This window comes from Danio rerio, chromosome 14 (genome assembly GCF_052040795.2).
Source record: "Danio rerio strain M-AB ecotype USA chromosome 14, GRCz13ab, whole genome shotgun sequence".
NCBI classification, from domain to species: Eukaryota; Metazoa; Chordata; class Actinopteri; order Cypriniformes; family Danionidae; genus Danio; species Danio rerio.
The window spans coordinates 4,540,001-4,561,004 of record NC_141034.1 but is presented as its reverse complement, the minus strand read 5'-3'; the positions used below and the strand labels follow the sequence as shown (position 1 = coordinate 4,561,004).

At 36.0% G+C, this 21,004-nt stretch overlaps 2 protein-coding genes across 5 annotated transcripts in view; one reads left to right on the top strand and one right to left on the bottom strand.

The window, feature by feature from the left end:
- The window catches only part of LOC147833832 (uncharacterized), an 863,518-nt gene that overhangs the window by 351,656 nt on the left and 490,858 nt on the right, over positions 1–21,004 (bottom strand). The window lies entirely within an intron of this gene.
- snx25 (sorting nexin 25) overlaps positions 1–21,004 on the top strand; it is an 84,267-nt gene that overhangs the window by 54,985 nt on the left and 8,278 nt on the right. For 3 of the 4 annotated variants that reach the window (XR_015506932.1, XM_087280907.1, NM_001163293.1), the window contains 8 exon segments: positions 286–356; positions 5,269–5,459; positions 8,584–8,715; positions 14,171–14,446; positions 15,730–15,894; positions 18,496–18,627; positions 18,855–18,995; positions 20,019–20,132. Coding sequence is in view for 3 of the 4 variants with exons in the window: in XM_087280907.1 (XP_087137033.1) it covers positions 286–356; positions 5,269–5,459; positions 8,584–8,715; positions 14,171–14,446; positions 15,730–15,894; positions 18,496–18,627; positions 18,855–18,995; positions 20,019–20,132 (1,222 nt within the window). In the remaining variant the exon portion in view is untranslated. 4 annotated transcript variants of the gene reach the window in all.

Genomic DNA, 21,004 nt, shown 5'->3' with positions numbered 1-21,004 from the left:
GCATTCCTTGAATATTCTTCTAACCCAGAGGGAATTTTCTGTCTACTTCCAAAAACAAAAAACAAAACTCCCCAGTCTAACCAACAGAGAACATTCTTAGAGGTTTCTGGGTAGTTTTTTGGAACCCAAAATGGTTAATTTGGATGCTAAAATCAATCAGAACATTTGATCAATTGTAAAACAAAGCTCTAGCAAACATATGCAATGTTTTCTTAAAAAAAACTGTAATATCTTGTATATGTCCATGCATCAGAGTCACTCAAATATCATGCTGTATTTCTGCAGGTATCAGATAGTTGTGGAGATCATCCAGGCGACCACCATCAGCAGTATTCCTCAGCTCAAGAGACAGAAGGGTAAGATGATCTTCAACGAATCAGACAGTCATTTTGACGTTGGTGATCTTTTAAGCTCAGTGTGGGCACTCCATTTTTATTTTCCTGTTTTCTAATTTGCCTTAACAGGGTCATGAACTGGCTTTTTTGTTTTCTTTGTACTGTTCTCTCAGGTTAACTTATAATGTTATCAAAATGTACGTCATCATTGGGAAGTAAAAGGCTATGTTTTGTCCTGTTTTAACTCGTCTGAAACTGTTTGAATAGATAGTGTATTATTATGAACACTATCCCTACTTCTTCTTTGTCATCTTTGTGTCACAGTCCAAGCTGGATCTGATTCACTGTCTATGATGATTGCATCAGAGCAAAGCTTCAGACACACTCTCCATCAAGCATTAATGGAACACTACACTTTTATGTGCTCATTTTACAACTTCCCTAGCATTACAGTTGAGGTTTACCATTATTGAATCCGTTTTGCCAATCTACAGGTCTGATGGGAGCATTTTAGCTTACCTTAGCATAGATAGTTGAATCGGATTAGACCATTAGCATCTCGCTCAAAATACAAAACAAAGAGTTTTTATAATATTCCTGCTTAAAGCTTGACTGTTTTGTTGTGCGTTGTGTACTAAGACTGACAGAAAATGAACCGTTGCTATAGTCTAGACCAGTGGTTCTCAAACTTTTTTCATCAAGTACCACTTTAGAAAAAAATTGTCTCTCCAAGTTCCACCAAAATGAGCAGTATTGAAGTACAGTAGCGTATAGTAGGCCCAGTAAAGCAGCTACAACTCTGCACAGTTAAAAAAAACGTGACGGATTACCTCAGAAATATAGGCTATATGTCATGGCATATTATATACATCATTTTTGATAAATTTTGAAATATATGTAGCATGTACATGACATATTTCATTCCTCCGCGTACCACTAGAAGGAAGCCTGCGTACCACTAGTAGTACACGTACCACAGTTTGAGAACCACTGGTCTAGACTAATATGACTAGGAATTCTACACTCATTCTGGCGTAATAATCAACGAATTTTGCTGCTGAACAATGGCTGAAGCGGGTACAATGATATTATGCAGCGCTGTTGCTTAGTTATTTAACTGGGGCCCGCATATTATCATCTGGCTTGTTGTAAAATGAGTTGTAAAATGAGCCTATTTCAAAAGTTGTAAAATGAGCCTATTTAAAAAAAACACCTGTGTGAATTGAGTTTTACCATTTCTTTACCATTTTTTTTTATTTTGTTTTCAGGCAAGAGGCTAATGGTCTAATCAGATTCAATGGACTATGCTAAGCTAAGCTAAAAGTTCAACCGCCAGACCCAGAGATCAGCTGAATAGATTCAGAAATAGTAAAACTCAGTTGTTGTGGGAGTTGTAAAATGAGCCTATTTTCAAAAACACCTGTGTGAAATGAGTTTTACCATTTTTTTTAAAGCAAGATGCTAATGGTCTAATCCGATTCAATGATCTATGCTAAGCTAATAGTGTTCTCGCCAGACCCGGAGATCGCCTGAATGGATTCAAAAATGTCAAAACTCAATTGTTGTGATTGTAAAATGAGCCGATTTCCAGAAACACCTGTGTGAATTGAGTTTTACCATTTTGTTTTTTTTTTTGGAGCAAGATGCAATTGGTCTAATTTGATTCAATGATCTACGCTTAGCTAAGCTAAAAGTGCTCCAGACATCGAGATCAGCTGAATGGATTTAAAACGGTAAAACTCAATTGTTGTGGGAGTTGTAAAACACGGCGATTTCTTAAAACATCTGTGTGAATTGAGTTTAACCATTTAAAAAAAATAATAATGATTTAAGTGAGATACTAATGGTCTAATTCGATGCAATGATCTGTGCTATGCTAAGCTAAAAGTGCTCCCGCCAGACCCAGAGATCAGCTGAATGGATTAAAAAATGTCAAAACTTAATTGTTGTGGGAGTTGCAAAATAAGCAGATTCCCAAAAACACCTGTGTAAATTAAGTTTTACCGTTTATTTATTTATTTATTTATTTATTTATTTATTTATTTATTTATTTATTTATTTATTTATTTATTTATTTTTATTTTTATTTTTTTTTAAGAGACATGCTAATGGTCTAATCCTATTCAATGATCTATGCTAAGCTAAAAGTGCTCCCGGCAGACCCGGACATCGGCTGAATGGATTTTTAAAAAACTCAATTGTTGTGGGAGTTGTAAAACAAGCCGATTTCCTAAAACATCTGTGTGAATTGAGTTTAACCATTTAAAAAAAATAGTAATAATTTTAAGAGAGATGCTAATCATCTGATCCGATTCAATGATCTATGCTAAACAAAGCTTAAAGTGCTCTTGCCAGACCCGGAGATCGGCTGAATGGATTTAAAGATGGTCAAACTTTTCAGGGCAATCATAAAATGAGCCCATTTCCAAAAACATCCATGTGGAATGAGTATAATGATCTGAAGAGTTTCATGATGGACAATTTGAATGTAAACAAAAATCTGTCAGCAGCTAACACAGAATATTGCACTAAACTGAAGAAGTTATGTTAATATGCCAATAATACATCCAATACAGCTTCTCCGTTTGCTCATGTTTATCTGAAGAAGCTGTGCTGTATTTGTGTGTGTTGTTTGATGGGCTGATGGGTAATTGCAGTGAGTCAGGCACTGTTCGTGTTCGAGCGGCTCTGCATGCAGACACTGGATTGTGACATTTACTGCAGCCCATAAAACACCTCGGCTGATTCCTACACATATTACACTCCACGATCAATTTAAATGTGTTTTGGTATTCACTGAAACTACTGGCAGAAAAACAAGCTGTTTGAGGAAATGGCTTTAATACAGTGTCAGTGAAAGGTGGTGCTTAAATCTTTAAAACTTTTCCCCCACCTTAGGAGATCATTCATTCATTCATTCATTCATTTTTTTGTCGGCTTAGTCCCTTTATTAATCCGGGGTCGCCACAGCAGAATGAACTACCAACTTATCCAGCAAGTTTTTATGCCGCGGATGCCCTTCCAGCCGCAACCCATCTCTGGGAACTTAGGAGATCAAATATTAATTAAAATGTTTTTTATTTTATTTTATTTTCTACCAGAATGGCAACCCTCTGATTTAATAATAAGATTTTTAATAGCTTTTTTTTTACAGATTTTTATGAATGCATGGTCATGTGTGTTTATTTGTGTGTAAATATATTTACATAATTTTTCTTTCTTTTTTTTTTAGATTATAATTATTATTATATAATTAATATTTTATTTTATTAATATATATTTTTAATAACGCAAACACTTAAACACAAACGAAAGCACTTATTAACCTCCATACAGGGTTCATACGATCCTGGAAACCTGGAAAAGTCATGGAATTTTGACAGCATTTTTCAGGCCTGCCTGGAAAAGTTTTGGAAAAATAAACAAACCCAAAAAGTTTTGGAAAAGTCCTGGAAATTTGTTTAACAAATATCAGTGAACTTGACTATATTTGAGATGATAATATTGGGTAAATTTCAAATACAATTGCGATGTCTATCCCTTCACGTGACATTCTCAGTGTGGGCCAAAAAGCAGCTTGCAGTTTCAGCTTCACCTCTCTTTCACTTGCATTCATCGTAATGCAAGATACATTTGAGTGTCATATCCAGAAACAAACTCTAACTACAGAGGTACGGTAATGTGGGTGCTAAACGCTAATTAGTCATGTGAAGACACAAGCCAACATTTCTAAACATTTTCTAAAAACTATTTTACAGGTAAAAAATAAACATAAACTACACAGTAAATAAATGATATGATCAATTTTCCTGACAGCATATGTTATAAGTTATTAATGTTATAACTTGCTTTTAAAAGTTACACAAGCTGTTTTAAGTCAGTTTAACATAATATAAGTTCAATGGACTCATGAGGTTAATTTGATTTAGCTTAATAATTTAAAGCAACCAGGATTTTTTTACAGTTTACATAGATTGTCACATTTTTTTTTGATATGCTGTAATACTTTTTTCTTATTTACCACATATACGTAGACATTACATGAAACATGGTCATGAATATTTACCCGGAAGTTTTAGAAAAGTCATGCAAAAGTCCTGGAATTTTAGTATTAAAATGTGTATGAACCCTGTCCATAATGCTGGTAGCTGGCACCTATTCACCTCCATAGTATTTTTTGTCCTACTATGGAAGTCAGTGGATCCCAACAACCAGCACTCTAAAAAATATCTGAAAAGTTACAGCGCAAAATGACGTACATCCACAGATAACATTAAAACCATTATAAAAGTACATTTACATTCAGCACCACTGTCTAAGTTTATATTAGGACATTTACATTAACATCAATTTACAGCATCTAAACAACCTTAAAGGGATAGTTAGGGATAGTTGACACCAAAATGAACAATGCATAATCATTTACTCTCCCTCGTGTGCTTTTTATGAGTGTCTTTCTTCTGTTGAACACAAAAGAAGATATTTTTCTTTGGCATCCATTGACTTCCATAGTGGGGAAAAAAACACTATTGAGGTGCCAACTCCCAGGATTATGGAGGTCATTATGTGCCAGCTACCAGCAGACGTCAAAACAACTACTTTTGTGTCCAACAGAAGAAACTCAGATGTTTTGAACAAGTGAGGGATGAGTAAATGATGGCAGAATTTTATTTTTGGGTGAACTGTCCCTTTAAAACGAACAACAAATCCCTTGTGTACACTTAGCAAATAAAGCTCATTCTGATTTAAGAATGAAAGTTTGTCCCTTTTGTCCCTAATTTGCTGTTGTATTATCACATAGTGGCATAAAAAGGTTTTAAAAATGACTATAATGACACTATATCACAGTATTTTTGTGACCATATATCACAAAAAACAACTTGTCTATTGTGACAGGCCTAGTGAGATTACACATCTCTCTGTGTTTCTGCAGACAGTAAAGGAAAAGAGGCGGCAGCGCTGAAGGCCGATCTGTTACGTGCCAGAAACATGAAGCGTTACATTAACCAGCTCACGGTGGCCAAGAAGCAGTGCGAGAAGCGCATTCGGCTCCTCGGGGGACCAAACTATGAGCAGCAGGAGGACGGAGGCCAGGAGGAAGGAGACGGGCCTCAGAGCCAACGGGTACTGGAGAAAATGACCCATCTGATAGCAAAGAAACACTTATCAAATTCAATATGAAGCTGCTGTAGGTTGATTTATTAAAGGAACAGTTTGGAAAAAAGCTCTTGGATGACCTGAGGGGGAGTAAATAAAGGGATAGTTCACACACAAAATAAATAACACACTCAGTTTTCTCACCCTGAAGCGATATTTATGAGTTTCTTTCTTAGGTTAAACACAAAAGAAGATATTCTGAAGAGTGTTGACTAAAAACTGGTGACCATAGTGGGAAAAGCAAAAACTGTGGAAGTTGATGGTTACCGGTTTACAACATTCTTTAAAATATCTTCTTTTGTGTTCAACAAGTAAAGAGTTAGTAAATAATGACAGAATTTTCAGTTTTGGTTAATCTATCTCTTTAATATCAAGTTCAACGTGAGACTACTGTAGGTTGGTTTATTAAAGGAACAGTGCACCTAAAATCAAATCAAATGGATGACCTGAGAGGGAGCAAATAAAGGGATAGTTCACACAGAAACAAAAATAACTCACCCTCACCCTCAAGTGATCTTTCTAAGTCTGTTGAACACAAAAGAAGATATTGTGAAGAATGCTGACCAAAAACAGATGACCACCGACGTCCATAGTGTGAAAAACAAATGCTATGAAAGTCAATGGTTACCGGTTTACAACATTCTTCAAAATGTCTTCTGTTGTGTGTGTCATCAAGTAAAGAGCGAGTAAATGACAGAATATTCAGTTATGGGTGAACTATTCCTTTAATAGTGATTTTTCTTTTATTACAAGTAGTTTTTTCTACAAACTGAGGTGCATATCAATATAAAACACTTATCAAATTCAATATGAAGCTGCTGTAGGATGATTAATTAAAGGAACAGTTCATCAAAAAAAGCTCTTGGATGACCTGAGAGGAGTAAATAAAGGGATATTCACACACACAAAATAAGTAAAATACTCATCCTTTTCACCCTCAAGTGATCTTTATGAGTGTATTTCTTCTGTTGAACACAAAAGAAGATATTGTGAAGAATGCTGAACAAAAACAGATGACCACCGACGTCCATAGTGTGAAAAACAATACTATGGCTATCAGTGGTTACCGGTTAACAACATACTTCAAAATACTTTCTCTTGTTTTCAACAAGTAAAGAACAAGTAAATGATGACAGAATATTCAGTTTTGGGTGAACTATCCCTTAAATAGTGATTTTTCTTTTCTTTTTTTGGTAAACTGAAGTACTAAAAAGTTTTTATAGCTAATTATTACACCTCATAATTGGTACACGACATACTCAAAGTTTATTACAAGTAGTTTTTTCTACAAACTGAAGTGCATACCAATATAAAACACATATCAAATTCAATATGAAGCTGCGGTAGGATGATATATTAAAGGAACAGTTCATCAAAAAAAGCTCTTGGATGACCTGAGGGGAGTAAATAAAGGAATAGTTCACACATAAAATACAGTATATAAATTACTCCGTTTCTCACCCTCAAGTAATCTTTATGAGTGTATTTCTTCTGTTGAACACAAAAGTAGATATTGTGAAGAATGCTGACCAAAACAGATGACCAGTGACATCCATAGTGTGAAAAAAATACTATGGAAGTCAATGGTTACCGGTTTACTACATACTTCAAAATGTCTTCTTTTGTGTGTGTCATCATGTAAAGAACAAGTAAATGACAGAATATTCAGTCATCATTTTCATCTCTTTAATAGTGTTTTTTGGTAAACTGTCCCTTTAATATACTAAGCTACTGAAGTACTAAACATTTAATACCTAATTATTATAGCTTATAATTAGAAAACTACATGCTCGATGTTTAACACAAGTAGCTTTCCTACACACTGAGGTATAATATAAAGCAGCTACCTAGTCAAACACAATTACAAAATTGACTAAAATAAGTACCAAAAAATGTCAACTATATACACATTTAAATAATAATAATAATAATAAAAGAAAATGGTAACATAAATGGCTTGTGTTAGCTAAAATGGGAAATTTGAAAAGCTCAAAGCAATTAAAATGTATAAAGAAATGACTCAATGAGCACATCAAAAATGCGAAACGGTTTGATGTCAGTCGACTACCTTGAAGTTAAAACGGCATCAAATTGACATCTAACATTGACGTCAAAAAACTGTAATCGATTATGCTGCGGTCACACTAAAGTTTGTGCGTGCGAAATTCTGTCGTACGGGGCTGTGAAAAGAGGCCGGATCAAACAAGATGACTAGCCATTTTATAAAGCGAGCGATTGCTCCATGTTTTAAATTCCTGTACAGAGAGGTAATGTTTGGATCTTCGATTAGTCCCACGTAATCATGCAATGTTATTTTGCAGGTCAGAGTTCACCAAGCTTGAACTTTCCAATGCAGCGAGCTGCGAAACTTGTTGCTCAAGCCTGCATTTCCGGTCTGACGCAATTGTGTGCTTATGAATGGAAGTTTATGGGGACAAAAGTGCAGTGTGACCGCAGCTTTATTGCCTTGTTATTTAAAGCAAATATTAGATTCTCATGTTAATTTACATGAATTGTAGGTATACATAATCAAGTGTAAATACGGAATTAAATAATACAAATTTCTGACATTATGATACTATTTAAATCATTATATTGGTGGTCAAAAGGCCATCATTGTGTGGATATCCAGGTTTTGACATCAAATCAGTTTTGCATTTTGATGTGGGTTTGAGTTAAAAACAGTATTCAGATCAGAGAAAGGTGAATAATATAGTGGCTCATATTGTTCTGTCTTCTTGTGTTTCATGACATAAGTATGGAAATATGTTTTGACTAAAAAAGAAAATGTTTTGACTTTCTGCATCTGAGTTTTGCTCATATGACCTGCTGTTGTTGTAATGGTAGCTCCAGGCGTCCCGTCATACACAAACGGCTCTGAATGTCCCTATACTGATGCGACCCGGAGCACATAGACCTCAGTGTGTGGAGATTAAACATCACTGCATGATCATACTGTAAACGTCATCGAGTACTAGACAAACAGGGCTTCTCTTATGCTACCTGGAAAAAATGGGTCATTTAGAAATCGTCATGTTATGTATATATGATAATAACAGCATCTCTTCATGTGTTTATTGTCCTCTCATAGATCCTCCAGTTCGAGGAGATCATGTCCAACTCTGTATATCGGGATCATTTCCGCGTCTACATGGAGCGTGTGGACAAGAGGGCTCTCATCAGCTTCTGGGAGCTGGTGGAGATGCTCAAGACGGCCAACAAGGTCTGAAGCTGAACACATACAGCCAAGTCCGACTGTTTTTTATATATATATATATATATATATATATATATATATATATACACATACATACATACATACATGCATCCATACATTCATACATACATACAGTTGATGCCAGAATTATTATTCCCCCTTTTTTCTTTCTGAAATATTTCCCAAATGATGTTTAACACGGCAAGGAAATTTTCACAATATGCCTTTTTTTTAAACATTTATTTATGATTATTTTCTTAAGTTTTAACAAAACAGTTTGTACAATCAAGGTTGTAATCCCCCCCCCACCCCCCTATTTTTGAACATTGCAGCCGAAATGAATTAGCAAACAAATAAAATTAAAATACAACTACAACAGGAATAGATGCAAATATAGCAAAATGAAAAATATTAATAATAATAATGATAATAATAATAAATAAATAAATAAATAAATAAATAAAATATAATAATAGTTATAAAAATAAAATAAAAAATTAACTTTAAAAATAATTCAAATAAATAATTACCCACAGTACATGATATTGCAAATCAACATTCTGATACATTTATAGTGGTCTTTTACATAAATATGAAACCAAACCATATTGGCGTTCACAATTAAACCTGTTTGCACAGATTTCTTTATATAAATCAGATAAAGGGGAGAGTCTTCCTTTTTTCAAAATATGTGATCATAGGTTAATGTCTCATAAACTTTTTGGACAGATCCCTTTATTAAATACTTAATTGTCTCGAATTTCAAATAAAAAAAAAATATATATATATAAAAGTAGTATTCTTCCTCTTTTTTCTTCTGGAGAAAGTCTTATTTGTTTTATTTCGGCTAAAAATTAAAAGCACTTTTAAAATTATTTAAACACCATTTTAAGGTCAAAATTATTAGCCCCTTTAAGCTATAGATTTTTTCTGATAGTCTACAGAACAAACTATTGTTATACAATAACTTGCCTAATTACCCTAACCTGCCCAGTTAACCTAATTACCCAAGTTAAGCCTTTAAATGTCACTTTAAGCTGTATAGAAGTGTCTTGAAAAATATCTAGTCAAATATTATTTGCTGTCATCATGACACAGATAAAATAAATCAGTTATTATAGATGAGTTATTAAAACTATTATAAATATAAATGTGTTAAAAAAAAATCTTCTCACCGTTAAACAGAAATTGGGAAAAAAAATAAACAAGGGGGCGAAAAATTCAGACTTCAACTGTGTGTATGTATATCTGTTTTATAGTAATTTTACTAGTCAAACAAGCAACTTTGGCAAATGTTTAATAACTTTTAAATAAATCATTTACTAGTGAATATTTTCACATTTATTTATATTGCTTATTGTAATAATAGCCATTTTGGGGACAGTTATTACAATAGTATTTAATTTAATCATTTGTTATTAAGAATTAGATTACATAATGCCGAGTTCAGACTGCACGTATTTCAAAGTAGCCGTGTCACAGATGTTTTCACACTGCATGACTATCTGGGTTAGCAGTCTGTCGGTTCTGTGTTTACACTGTAGGATGGATTGGCGACATAGAAGAATCGCCGACCACTTTGTCCAAACTACGTCTCACAACCAAACACATGCAAGAAGGTCATGTAGTAAATCTTTGGTTGTTAACTACATAATGAGAAAGAAGCCTTTAGAGCGGTAGAAAATGCACTTATATTACTTATTACCTGGGTTTGAAGTGAAATTAGCAATTTCTCCTCAACTTTTTTCTTTTTTGACCCGGTTGTGGTATTGCAGTTTTTCCTCCATTTCTTGGGTCCAAATTACCTGAAAATAAGCACTTTTAACCTCTCCCCCAACCTCCAGCTGGCCTGCAGATACCCATACTAAAGGATGCTGCTCTCCTATTGGCTATAGGTGATCGCAGATGTTATATTCAATCAGAACACATTTTACATGACATGATCTGAATCGCCGACAGCTCCAGATATTTAGCACGGCAAATATCTCACAGATGTCGGCATCTCATCGGTGATTCTCTCAGATTGCATCTTTGATAGTTCACACTGTGCGCTTGTTACTCACGTGAACGAGCACCGATTTGCCTGTGATTTCAGCCATTTGTCTGCGATTTCTCAAAACATGTTAGCGAGTCAAAATTGGGGAATCGTGCAGTCTGAACTCAGCATAACTTGTACGATACTTGTTGTAGAAGTGAAATGATTACTCTATTTGTATCTGTATCATTTATATAACAGTGTAGTTTATCCCATAATAATGGCATATCACAAAGGTTTACATGATTTTAGATTTTTTTTTATTCTTAAAGGGCCATGAAACCCCCTCGTTTCAGCAGGGTGTTTTACACCTCTACTTTGGAAAAAGTCAGAAAAGTGGGCGTGTCCAGCTCTGTTTAGGGGGGAGTGTCGGAGGAAGATAAGAGGCTTGGTGTGGGAGTGTCTATTTGGGCGCGCTGACTTTCAGAGTCAAAACACACACACACGGGAGAAAGTGACGGTGTTTACATGGACATCTGTAGTCGAATTATTTGCCAAACTATTAAATGGTGGACTTTAACTGCAGTTTGGCTCTTTCATTCAGGGAATTCATTCATGCCCCTCGCGACAAACGAGATATTTGATTCGAGGCGCTGCTCTAAGCGTGTATTTTCATGCAATGTTTGATATCGCACGGCGAATGAGAGAAAAAAAAAACCTCAGCATTTCCCAGAAACTTAGATGCACACGGCAGGTAGCGTCAGAAAGCCGTGTGTGTTATTCCGGTCACAAAATCCAACACGAGGTTATAGTTTGGTTGTGGTGCTAACATGTTTACACTCAGTGCAATAGTTAACTTAATTCGATACGAACAAACTGAATAAACAAAGAGCACTGGTCGCTCACTTACCAAATCTGTAGAGACAGGACAATCACCAGCAACTAGAGCCGCGTCTTTATAAAGAGGAGACTACAAGCGAATCCGGATCTCAGCGTTTGCAGATGAGAACAGCTCTTGGGTAAACAATGTTCCTCCTCAGACACGAAAGTTATTGTTGTCGAGCGTCGCGTACACTGTTAATTCACGCGTGACTCCAGCTGCGCTGACAGAGAGAAAATGAAAACAAAACCTAACTGCAGCAAACTATAAAAGCAACACTTCACGCTTGTTTTGCCAACACAACGTGGCGTCTCTGTCGTCTAAACACTGTGACAGTAATGAATATTAATGAAGTTGCACAATAGAGCGCGCTGATTGGTTTGAACCAAGCCTTACTCATGCATTAATGCAACACACTGTAAGACGTAATAAGACACACTCTGGCACAGACGTCCAGTCTGCACGCTGGAATACACGCTAAGATCTCATGGCCGTGACGCAGCTTCAAACATTCGTTTCAAACCGAAAGTACGAATTTGCTTGAAATAATGCAAAAACAACCAATTTACACTTTTTAGTGAAATATAGGTGTTCTAATAGTGTTTTTAGCAGTGTGGGACACATACGACTGTCAACAGCTCTAAACATGTGTTTTGGTGTTTCGTGACCCTTTAACAGCTTCCACTTTTGATCCCTACTTGTAAATTCGTTGCGATTAAAGCACCACACGACTGCGGTGTCAGTCAGAAAGCAGTAGCTAATTCAGCTTGGAGAAACAGACATTTCGAATGCCAATAAAATCACTGACTTGACATAAAAAATGACCTTATGTGCCCCCATGAGAAACAATTAACTGCCAAATCTGGCTAGTAATATCTGAAAAACGATCTCCGGTTTCTCCACATCTGCAGATTCACTAATTGCTCATTTTTGCTGCCACTTGCATCCAGAAAGTAACTCCGGGCCACAGAAACCAAACGTCTGAAAGCGTATCAGCACGTCACTCAGGCTAATGTATAATGGTCTCAGTCCATTATGTCCAGCTGTGTTAAATTAGCAATTACCGGCTCCGCCACTTAGCCTGCAGTGTTGGAGCTGATTGAATCCGTTATTTCCATCACTCTGTGGTTCCCGGAAAGTTTATTGATGCTGAACAACTTCTCTGAGGCATGCGGAATATTGTATACTGTTTGCTAAATAAAAGCAAGGCTTTTTGTTTGAAGATCATACAATGCATAGAACAAATGCCAGAGTATTTGGTGGTTCATTCCGTAGTTGCAACCCTTGATAAATCAGATAAAGCTAATATGAAAGTCGTTGAAACTGCAGTGCATTAACTGGCCACTAGAGGCTGGCTACAAAAGGAGGTTAATCTCATAGACTTCAATGTTAAAACGCCCAACTTCACAACTGAAAATATGTGTTTACAGCCTGGAACAAACTGGATTTGTTGTATTTAGCCAATATTAATCTTCATGTCAACTGTGACCTGAATTTCATAAATAGCCTAGCATTTTTTTAAACAGACTATAGTTACAGTATTTGTAAGTAATTAACAACTCCTCCTATGGAAAATCAACACATGAATATTACTTAGTGGCTTTTTAACCCCTTAACTGTTACATTTACATCTTTTTTTGCAATTAAATCCTTTTTGTTTGAAGATCATACGCTGCGTAAAACATATGCCAGAGTAGTTAGTGGTTCATTCCACTGTGGCAACCCCTGACAAATCAGAGGAAGCTAATATGAAAGTGATTGAAACTGCAGTGCATTAACTGGCCACTAGAGGCTGGCTACAAAATGAGGTTAATCCCATAGACTTCCATGTTAAAATGCTAAACTTCACAACAGAAAAGAAGGTGTTTACAGCCTGGAACAAACAGTGGTTTTTGTTTATTTAGCTAATATTACCTTTCATGACAACCGTGACCTGGATTTCATAAATAGCCCAGCTTTGTTTTTGACATACATTAGTTAAAGTATTTCGAAGTAACGTTTCCTCCAGTAGAAAATCATCATATGAATAATAATTAGGGGTTTTTAACTCCTTAACTGTTACGTTTACATCACTTTTTTGCGAATAAATCCGTTTTGTTTGAAGGTCATACGCTGTGTAGAACATATGCAAGAGTCGTTGATGGTTCATTCCGCTGTGGCGACCCCTGATAAATCAGAGACTATGCCTGAAGGAAAACTAATAAATAAATGAGCTCTCCTGGATGGCTGAAACGTGGCACATTTGGTTAATTTCTGTGCCATAGCAGATTCGCAACAATCTGTTTAATGTTGTTGTTATTGTAGCTTATTAGCGGTTAGCATTAGTTGAGCATGAAACAGCACCAAACACTTATAATTAGCCATTTGTTTATTGCTGGTTGGATCTGAAGGTGAATCTGTCGATTAAATGCAGAACTTTGAAGACCAAATCCATTTAAAGCACAGTGTGGATTTATTACTAGCGTACTGATAGAGCATCTTATTTATCATATGGATAAATGGGCCACGTTTAGTCTTAGCATTTAGGAGCTTTTTGTTCATGTGTATTTTAAACTTTTTTTATGCAATATTCTAAAATGCGCATAATTAATGGTTATTGTGTGCAGAATGAAGTGCCGCAACTGGTGGGCGAGATCTACCAGAACTTCTTCGTAGAGAGCAGGGAGATCCCGGTGGAGAAAGCTCTGTATAAAGAGATCCAGCAGACTCTGGTGGGGAACAAGGGCACAGACGTGTTTCACAGGATCCAGGGAGACGTGTACGAGACCATGAAGGAGCGTTATTACCCATCATTCCTAGTAAGCGACCTGTACGAGCGGCTGATTAAACGAGAGGAGCAGAGGAGCAGCTCACAGTCCAGCAGCGAGGAGAAAGACGACACTGTGAGTTTAACACTTTCCACATCCAAATAAATCTGCAAAATCTGCTATTCCTCGTGAAGCTAATATGGACGTGATTGAAACTGCAGTGCATTAACTGGCCACTAGAGGCTGGCTACAAAAGGAGGTTAATCTCATAGACTTCCATGTTAAAATGCCAAACTTCACAACAGAAAAAAAGTGTTTACAGCCTGGAACAAACAGTGGTTTTGGTGTCTTTAGCTAATATTACCTTTTATGACAACCGTGACCTGGATTTCATAAATAGCCTAGCATTTTTTTAACACAGACAATATTAAAAGTATTTGGAGATACATTAACGTTTTCTCCTGTAGAATAACATCATAAGAATATTAATTAGTGTCTTTTAACTCCTTAACTGTTAAGTTTGCATCACCTTTTTGCAATTAAATTCTAATCTAATCACGACAAACTATAAGACTTCTAAATACTTATTGCACCACTGTTATTTTGTTTTTTGTCATGTAGGAAGAGTAATAGATTAAAACGCATTTACTGTGTCATCCTACAACTTGTGGGACCATTTTTAATCATAATATTGTGTGGTTATAATATATACTAAATGTAATATTGTCTAAACATAAATTATTCATAAAAATTGTATATGTGTGTCATTTGAAAGCTTAAAATTTTTAGTTTCTAGTCTCTGGTGATTGATTTTTGATAGATATTATTGAGCAACAACTATTTATTCATTTGCAACAAGGATACTCGTTAGAGTCGTAAAGGATTACTTTGCTACAGCAATCCGAATGTAATTTTTTAAAAGATGACTTTAGATGTTTTTTAGAGGCTAAATGAAAAAACATACCACCAAACTTACCATATTATTTTTGGAATTGTATGTCTACTTTAATAAACATTGTTAAAAGGATAAAAAATATGGTTCATATTCCTCACAAGTGGAAGATATTTTGTATGTCATCTGGTGGTGATGTCTGGTACTGCGGTCAAACAAACTGTTTCTGATGTTGCTCATTTTTTAGAGATATCAAATTCAAATGTGAAGATAATTTGTTCAGATGTTCAGCTTAGATTTTCTGTCAATTTTAAGCTCAACCAGGTTTTGTAAAACACATGCTTTATGTAACATTAAAATAATACATTTATTTTTTAATTATTATCATAAACATAAAGGCAAAAATTTTGTTTCATAATTTTTTAAAAAACTTTAGCTACAATCTGAAAGAGACTGAGCTTAAATCTCGGCACCAAAGCAAGTTATAAGGTAAACATGTCACTTTTTGCTATATTTCTGTGTTTAGGGTCAGGTGATGGAAGGAGGAGACGTGGCTCTGGATGAAGGCAGCAAAGGCATCAATGAACAGGCCAGTTACGCTGCCACCAAACTCCACCAGCTGTACGAGAGACTGGAATACAAACGGCAAGCCCTGGGCTCGATCCAGAATGCACCGCGACCTGATAAAAAGGTAAACACGAGATTATAGTCTGAGCTATCTGGAATATTCTCACTTTTATATTGAGTAGATCATTACAGTGCATCCGGAAAGTGTTTATAGCGCTTCAATTTTTCCACACTTTTTATGTTACAGCCTTATTCCAAAATGGAGTAAATTCACTTATTTCCTCAAAATTCTACACACAACACCCCATAATAACAATGTAAAAAAAAAAAGAGTTTTGAAATTGTTGCAAATTTATTAAAAAATAAAAAACCTGAAAACTCACATGTGCATCAGTATTCACAGCCTTTGCCGTGCAGCTCTAAATTGAGCTCAGGTATGTTCTGTTTCCACTGATCATTCTTCAGATGTTTCAGCAGCTTCATTGGAGTTCACCTGTGGTTCAACTTTTTCACATTGTCAGGGAATTGTGTGTAGAATTTTGAGGAAATAACTACACTCTGGACATTCTGTGTAAGTGGCCCAGCCAGAGCCCAGATCTAAATCCTATTGAACATCTCTGGAGAGATTTGAAGATGGCTGTACACAGTCGCTTCCCACCCAACCTGATAGAGCTTGAGATGTACTGCAAAGTGAATTTAATCTATTTTGGAATAAGGCTGTAACATAAAAAAATGTGGGGAAAGTGAAGCTTTATTAATACTTTGCAGATGCACTGTATAATATTCACACTGGTCCTTCATTGTGCATCAGACAGACTGCTGATATATCTGTGATTGGTCAAAGATCAAATTTGAAACCTGCAAAGCACAAATCTGATCTAAATTGAGTGCTTTAATCAACACATTTAATTGTGCAATCCTAATATTAAGCTCTTTTTGCTTGTAAATTAGGATATTTGTACATTTAGGGGAAACAATATAGGCTTCCAAAAGGTCGACATTTTATCTTCTTTCAGTAAAAACAAAAATGATCTGAAATTTGAAATAGCGGTGGTCTAAAAATGTCACCTTATCTTTTAAAAATCATTCTGATATGCAAGTTTCCTTCTCACTATTTGTGAAAAGCAAAAGCAGCATTTATTTTAAGAGGATGCTTTGAATAATAAATTGTGACTTTGTCCTAAATTGCTAAATATAAGGATCAATTTCTTAAAATACTTTTTAAGTTTAATAATATTAGAAAGTGTGAATCAATTCATCTGTGAATCCGGTGTTATAAAATAAATGTCTGAGTATCAAAAAGTCTATTTTTAAGTCTAGAAAATGTTGGTGAAGCGATAAAAACCGATGGTATGCAGAAACCTGACGTTACAAATGTACTTCCATAGTAGGGAAATAATCAAATAAATTACATTTCTATACGTTTAACAAATAAATAAATACATTTAATAAGAGAGTCGGTAAAACATAGAACTAAATTGCATTGCAAGCATTATGTTGAGGCAGCTATAATTATTAATGTTTAATTCTGTCTTATCAAGAGTCAAAACTTCCAGCATTTGATAAGCGGCTTGATACTCAACTGTGAAAACTGAGACAGTATCAGAAGTAATGACTCAGTTTAGTGACTGTGGTTAAAATGAGCTGCGGCTTAAATATAAACGGCCAACCTAGCTGAAAAAAATATTGGTTTGAACTTTATTTCATAACCACATATTACTACTGCAGACTGATGTAGATAAAGCTAGACGTCTATCAGTGATTTATCAGTCTTCATCTACACCAGTCTATATATATGTGGTTTGCAGAGGAAGCGTCTGCATGACCTGTTTTCTGTTTGCCATTTTCCATTTTTAGATGCACTACTGACTAGTTAAAGATCAAAAAGACTTTGTATTCTTTTAATTAAGTTAATATTTGCCCCCAGTAATGATATTAAATGTATTAAAATATCATCATTCGATTAAAAGTCTTATTACAAAAACTTAAAAATATACACTCACCGGCCACTTTATTAGGTACGTCTGTCCAACTGTTTGTTAACGCAATTTTCTAATCAGCCAACTACATGGCAGCATCTCAATGCATTTAGGCATGTAGACATGGTCAAGACGATGTGCTACAGATCAAACCAAGCATCAGAACGGAGAAGAAAGGGGATTTAAGTGACTTTGAACGTGGCACGGTTGTTGATGCCAGACGTGCTGGTCTGAGTATTTCAGAAACTGCTGATCTACTGGGATTTTCACAAACAACCATGCCTAGGTTTTACAGAGAATGGTCAGAAAAAGAGAAAATATCCAGTGAGCGGCAGTTCTGTGGGCAAAAATGCCTTGTTGATGCCAGAGGTCAGAAGAGAATGGCCAGACTGGTTCCAGCTGACATATAGAAATTGATAAATAAATAATTAAATATTGTAATACATTTGCAAATAATGTTAAATAAATATTTGAGAAAAAAAAAATATATATACATACATACATATACTTATATATATATATATATATATATATATATATATATATATATATATATATATATATATATATATACATTTTTTTTTACATTATTTGCATTTGCATATTACAATATTCATTTATTTATCAATTTCTATAAAACACATTAAAATCTACTTTTTTTTTTTTTTTTTTTTTTAAGTTCATACACCATCTGATCTATTAGATGATATATGAACGAATGCCTCATGAAAATGTCCTTCTTGTAGATTGTGTCGCTCCTGAAGGATGAAATCAGTGCCATGGAGAAGGAGCACAGTGACCTGGAGCTGCACATCTCCCGGACTGACTGCTGGTGTGAAAACCTGGGCACGTGGCGAGCCGTCGTCAGCACCGCAGAGGTGCATATCAGTAGCGCTCCTGGCCTTCAAGGGCTAAAAATAAGTTTGGCTCAATCAATATAAACTGTAATATTAACACAGAAATACATGTGTTCATTTCTGTTTAACGATGCCATGTTTAAAATGAACATGAATACGCTTAGGTTTAATTATATAAGCACATGTGCGTTCAAATAGAACTGTTTACATAGTTTTGAAGTCAGCGTCTTCATGTGTGTGTGTCACAGGCCTCTGAGGAGAATGGCGAGCAGATGGCGTGTTATTTCGTAGCCGTGAGTCTGTCAGAAGAAGACGATTGTAAGAATAACCATTGGACCGTCAGCAGGAAGCTCATCGAGTTTCAGGCTCTGCACCGGAAGCTGACGGAGGTACTGACCTGTGTGTGTGTGTGTGTGTGTGTGTGAGTTGGATCATGGTAAAAAACACCATACCTGCCAACACTCCGGTTTTTCCTGGGAGTCTCCCATATTCCACACTCATCTCCCGTATTGTTATATCTCCCGGATTCATTTCAATTCGCCTTAGTCCCTTTATTTATCAGTGGGTCGCCACAGTGGAATGAGCCACCAACTATTTGAGGATACGTTTTACACAGCGGCTGCCCTTCCAGTCACAACCCATCACTGGGAAACACCCATACACATACACTACTGCCAATTTACGCAACTCAATTCACCTGTAGCGCATGTTCACCTGTAGCAACATCTTGCCTGCCAAGAGATGAGAATGTGATTGGTTTACAGAACATTATGTCAAAACTCACCAATAATAACTCATTAAGGGAATAAGGAATATTTTTTCCCGCCCTTAGAAAAGCAGAAGTGGATTGAGACATTCTCTAAGGGCACCTGCATTAGTGTTGTCACGATAATGGAATTCGATACCAATCAGTACTGTAATTTTAAAAACCCTCATTTCCTGCTAACATTTCAGCACGTACTTAAACTATTGATTTGCCATTGTGTTCACATGAATGACTGTGATTGGCTGTGAAGGTCATCTGTTTCACTGAGTGTAACCACAGACACAGGAACAATGTTCATGCCCGTATGTCAGCTTATAGCTGATCGACGTGACTTTAAAACGCTCCAGTGTCCTATATCTGTGGTTACACTCAGTAAAAAGCGGTGAGTTCGGTGAACTGATGACCAATCACAGTCATTTCTGTTAAACACATGAACAAATGCCGCTCAAATGTTTGCGAGAAATGCATGTTTTTAAAATTGTTGTACCAATTGGTATCGAATTCCAGTATTGTGACAACACTAACCTGTACTGTGCGCTTTAAACCATACCAATAGAACATTAAAATGTATTTGTTGAACATTATTATTCTGATGCAGATCATGCACTGAACACACACTAACTGACTCTCTGCTTCTTTCTCTCAGTGTTTTCCATCACTCAAGAAGGTCCAGCTTCCCTCACTCAGCAAGCTGCCCTTCAAATCCATCGACCAAAAATTCCTTGACAAATCCAAAAATCAACTCAACGCATTTTTACAGGTAAAGCCATTGCTGAGATGCTTATGAATGCCTGCATAAAGTGTGACCCTGGACCACAAAACCAGTCAATAGCCACAAATACACAGTATGAGTAAAAATGGCAGATTTGCTGTTATAGTTAAGATCATGTTCCTCCATCAAGATATTTTGTTAACTTCCTACTGTAAATATACCAGAACTTAATATGCATTGCTAAGCACTTCAATTTTTTTCAGTATTTAATTTTTTTTTGAACCCTCAGACTAGTTTTACAAATAGTTGTCTTAGCCATTTATGTTCTTATCCTAACAATATACACTCACCGGCCACTTTATTAGGTACACCTTACTAGTACTAGGTTGGACCCCTTTTGCCTTCAGAACTGCCTTAATCTTTCAAGGCATAGATTCAACAGGTTACTGGAAATACTCCTCAGAGATTTTGCTCCATATGATAGTATCACACAGTTCCTGCAGATTTGTCAGCTGCACATCCATGATGCCAATCTCCCGTTCCACCACATCCCAAAGGTGCTCTATTGGATTGAGATCTGCTGACTGCGGAGGCCATTTAAGTACAGTGAATTCCTTGTCATGTTCAAGAAACCAGTCTGAGATGATTCACGCTTTATGACATGGTGCGTTATCCTGCTGGAAGTAGCCATCAGAAGATGAGTACACTGTGGTGATACAAGGCAGGATGGATCCATGCATTCATGTTGTTGACGCCAAATTCTGACCCGACCATCCAAATGTTGCAGCAGCAATCGAGACTTATCAGACCAGGCAACGTTTCTCCAATCTTCAATTGTCAAGTTTTGGTGAGCCTGTGTGAATTGTAGCCTCAGTTTCCTGTTCTTAGCTGACAGGAGCGGCACCCGGTGTGGTTTTCTG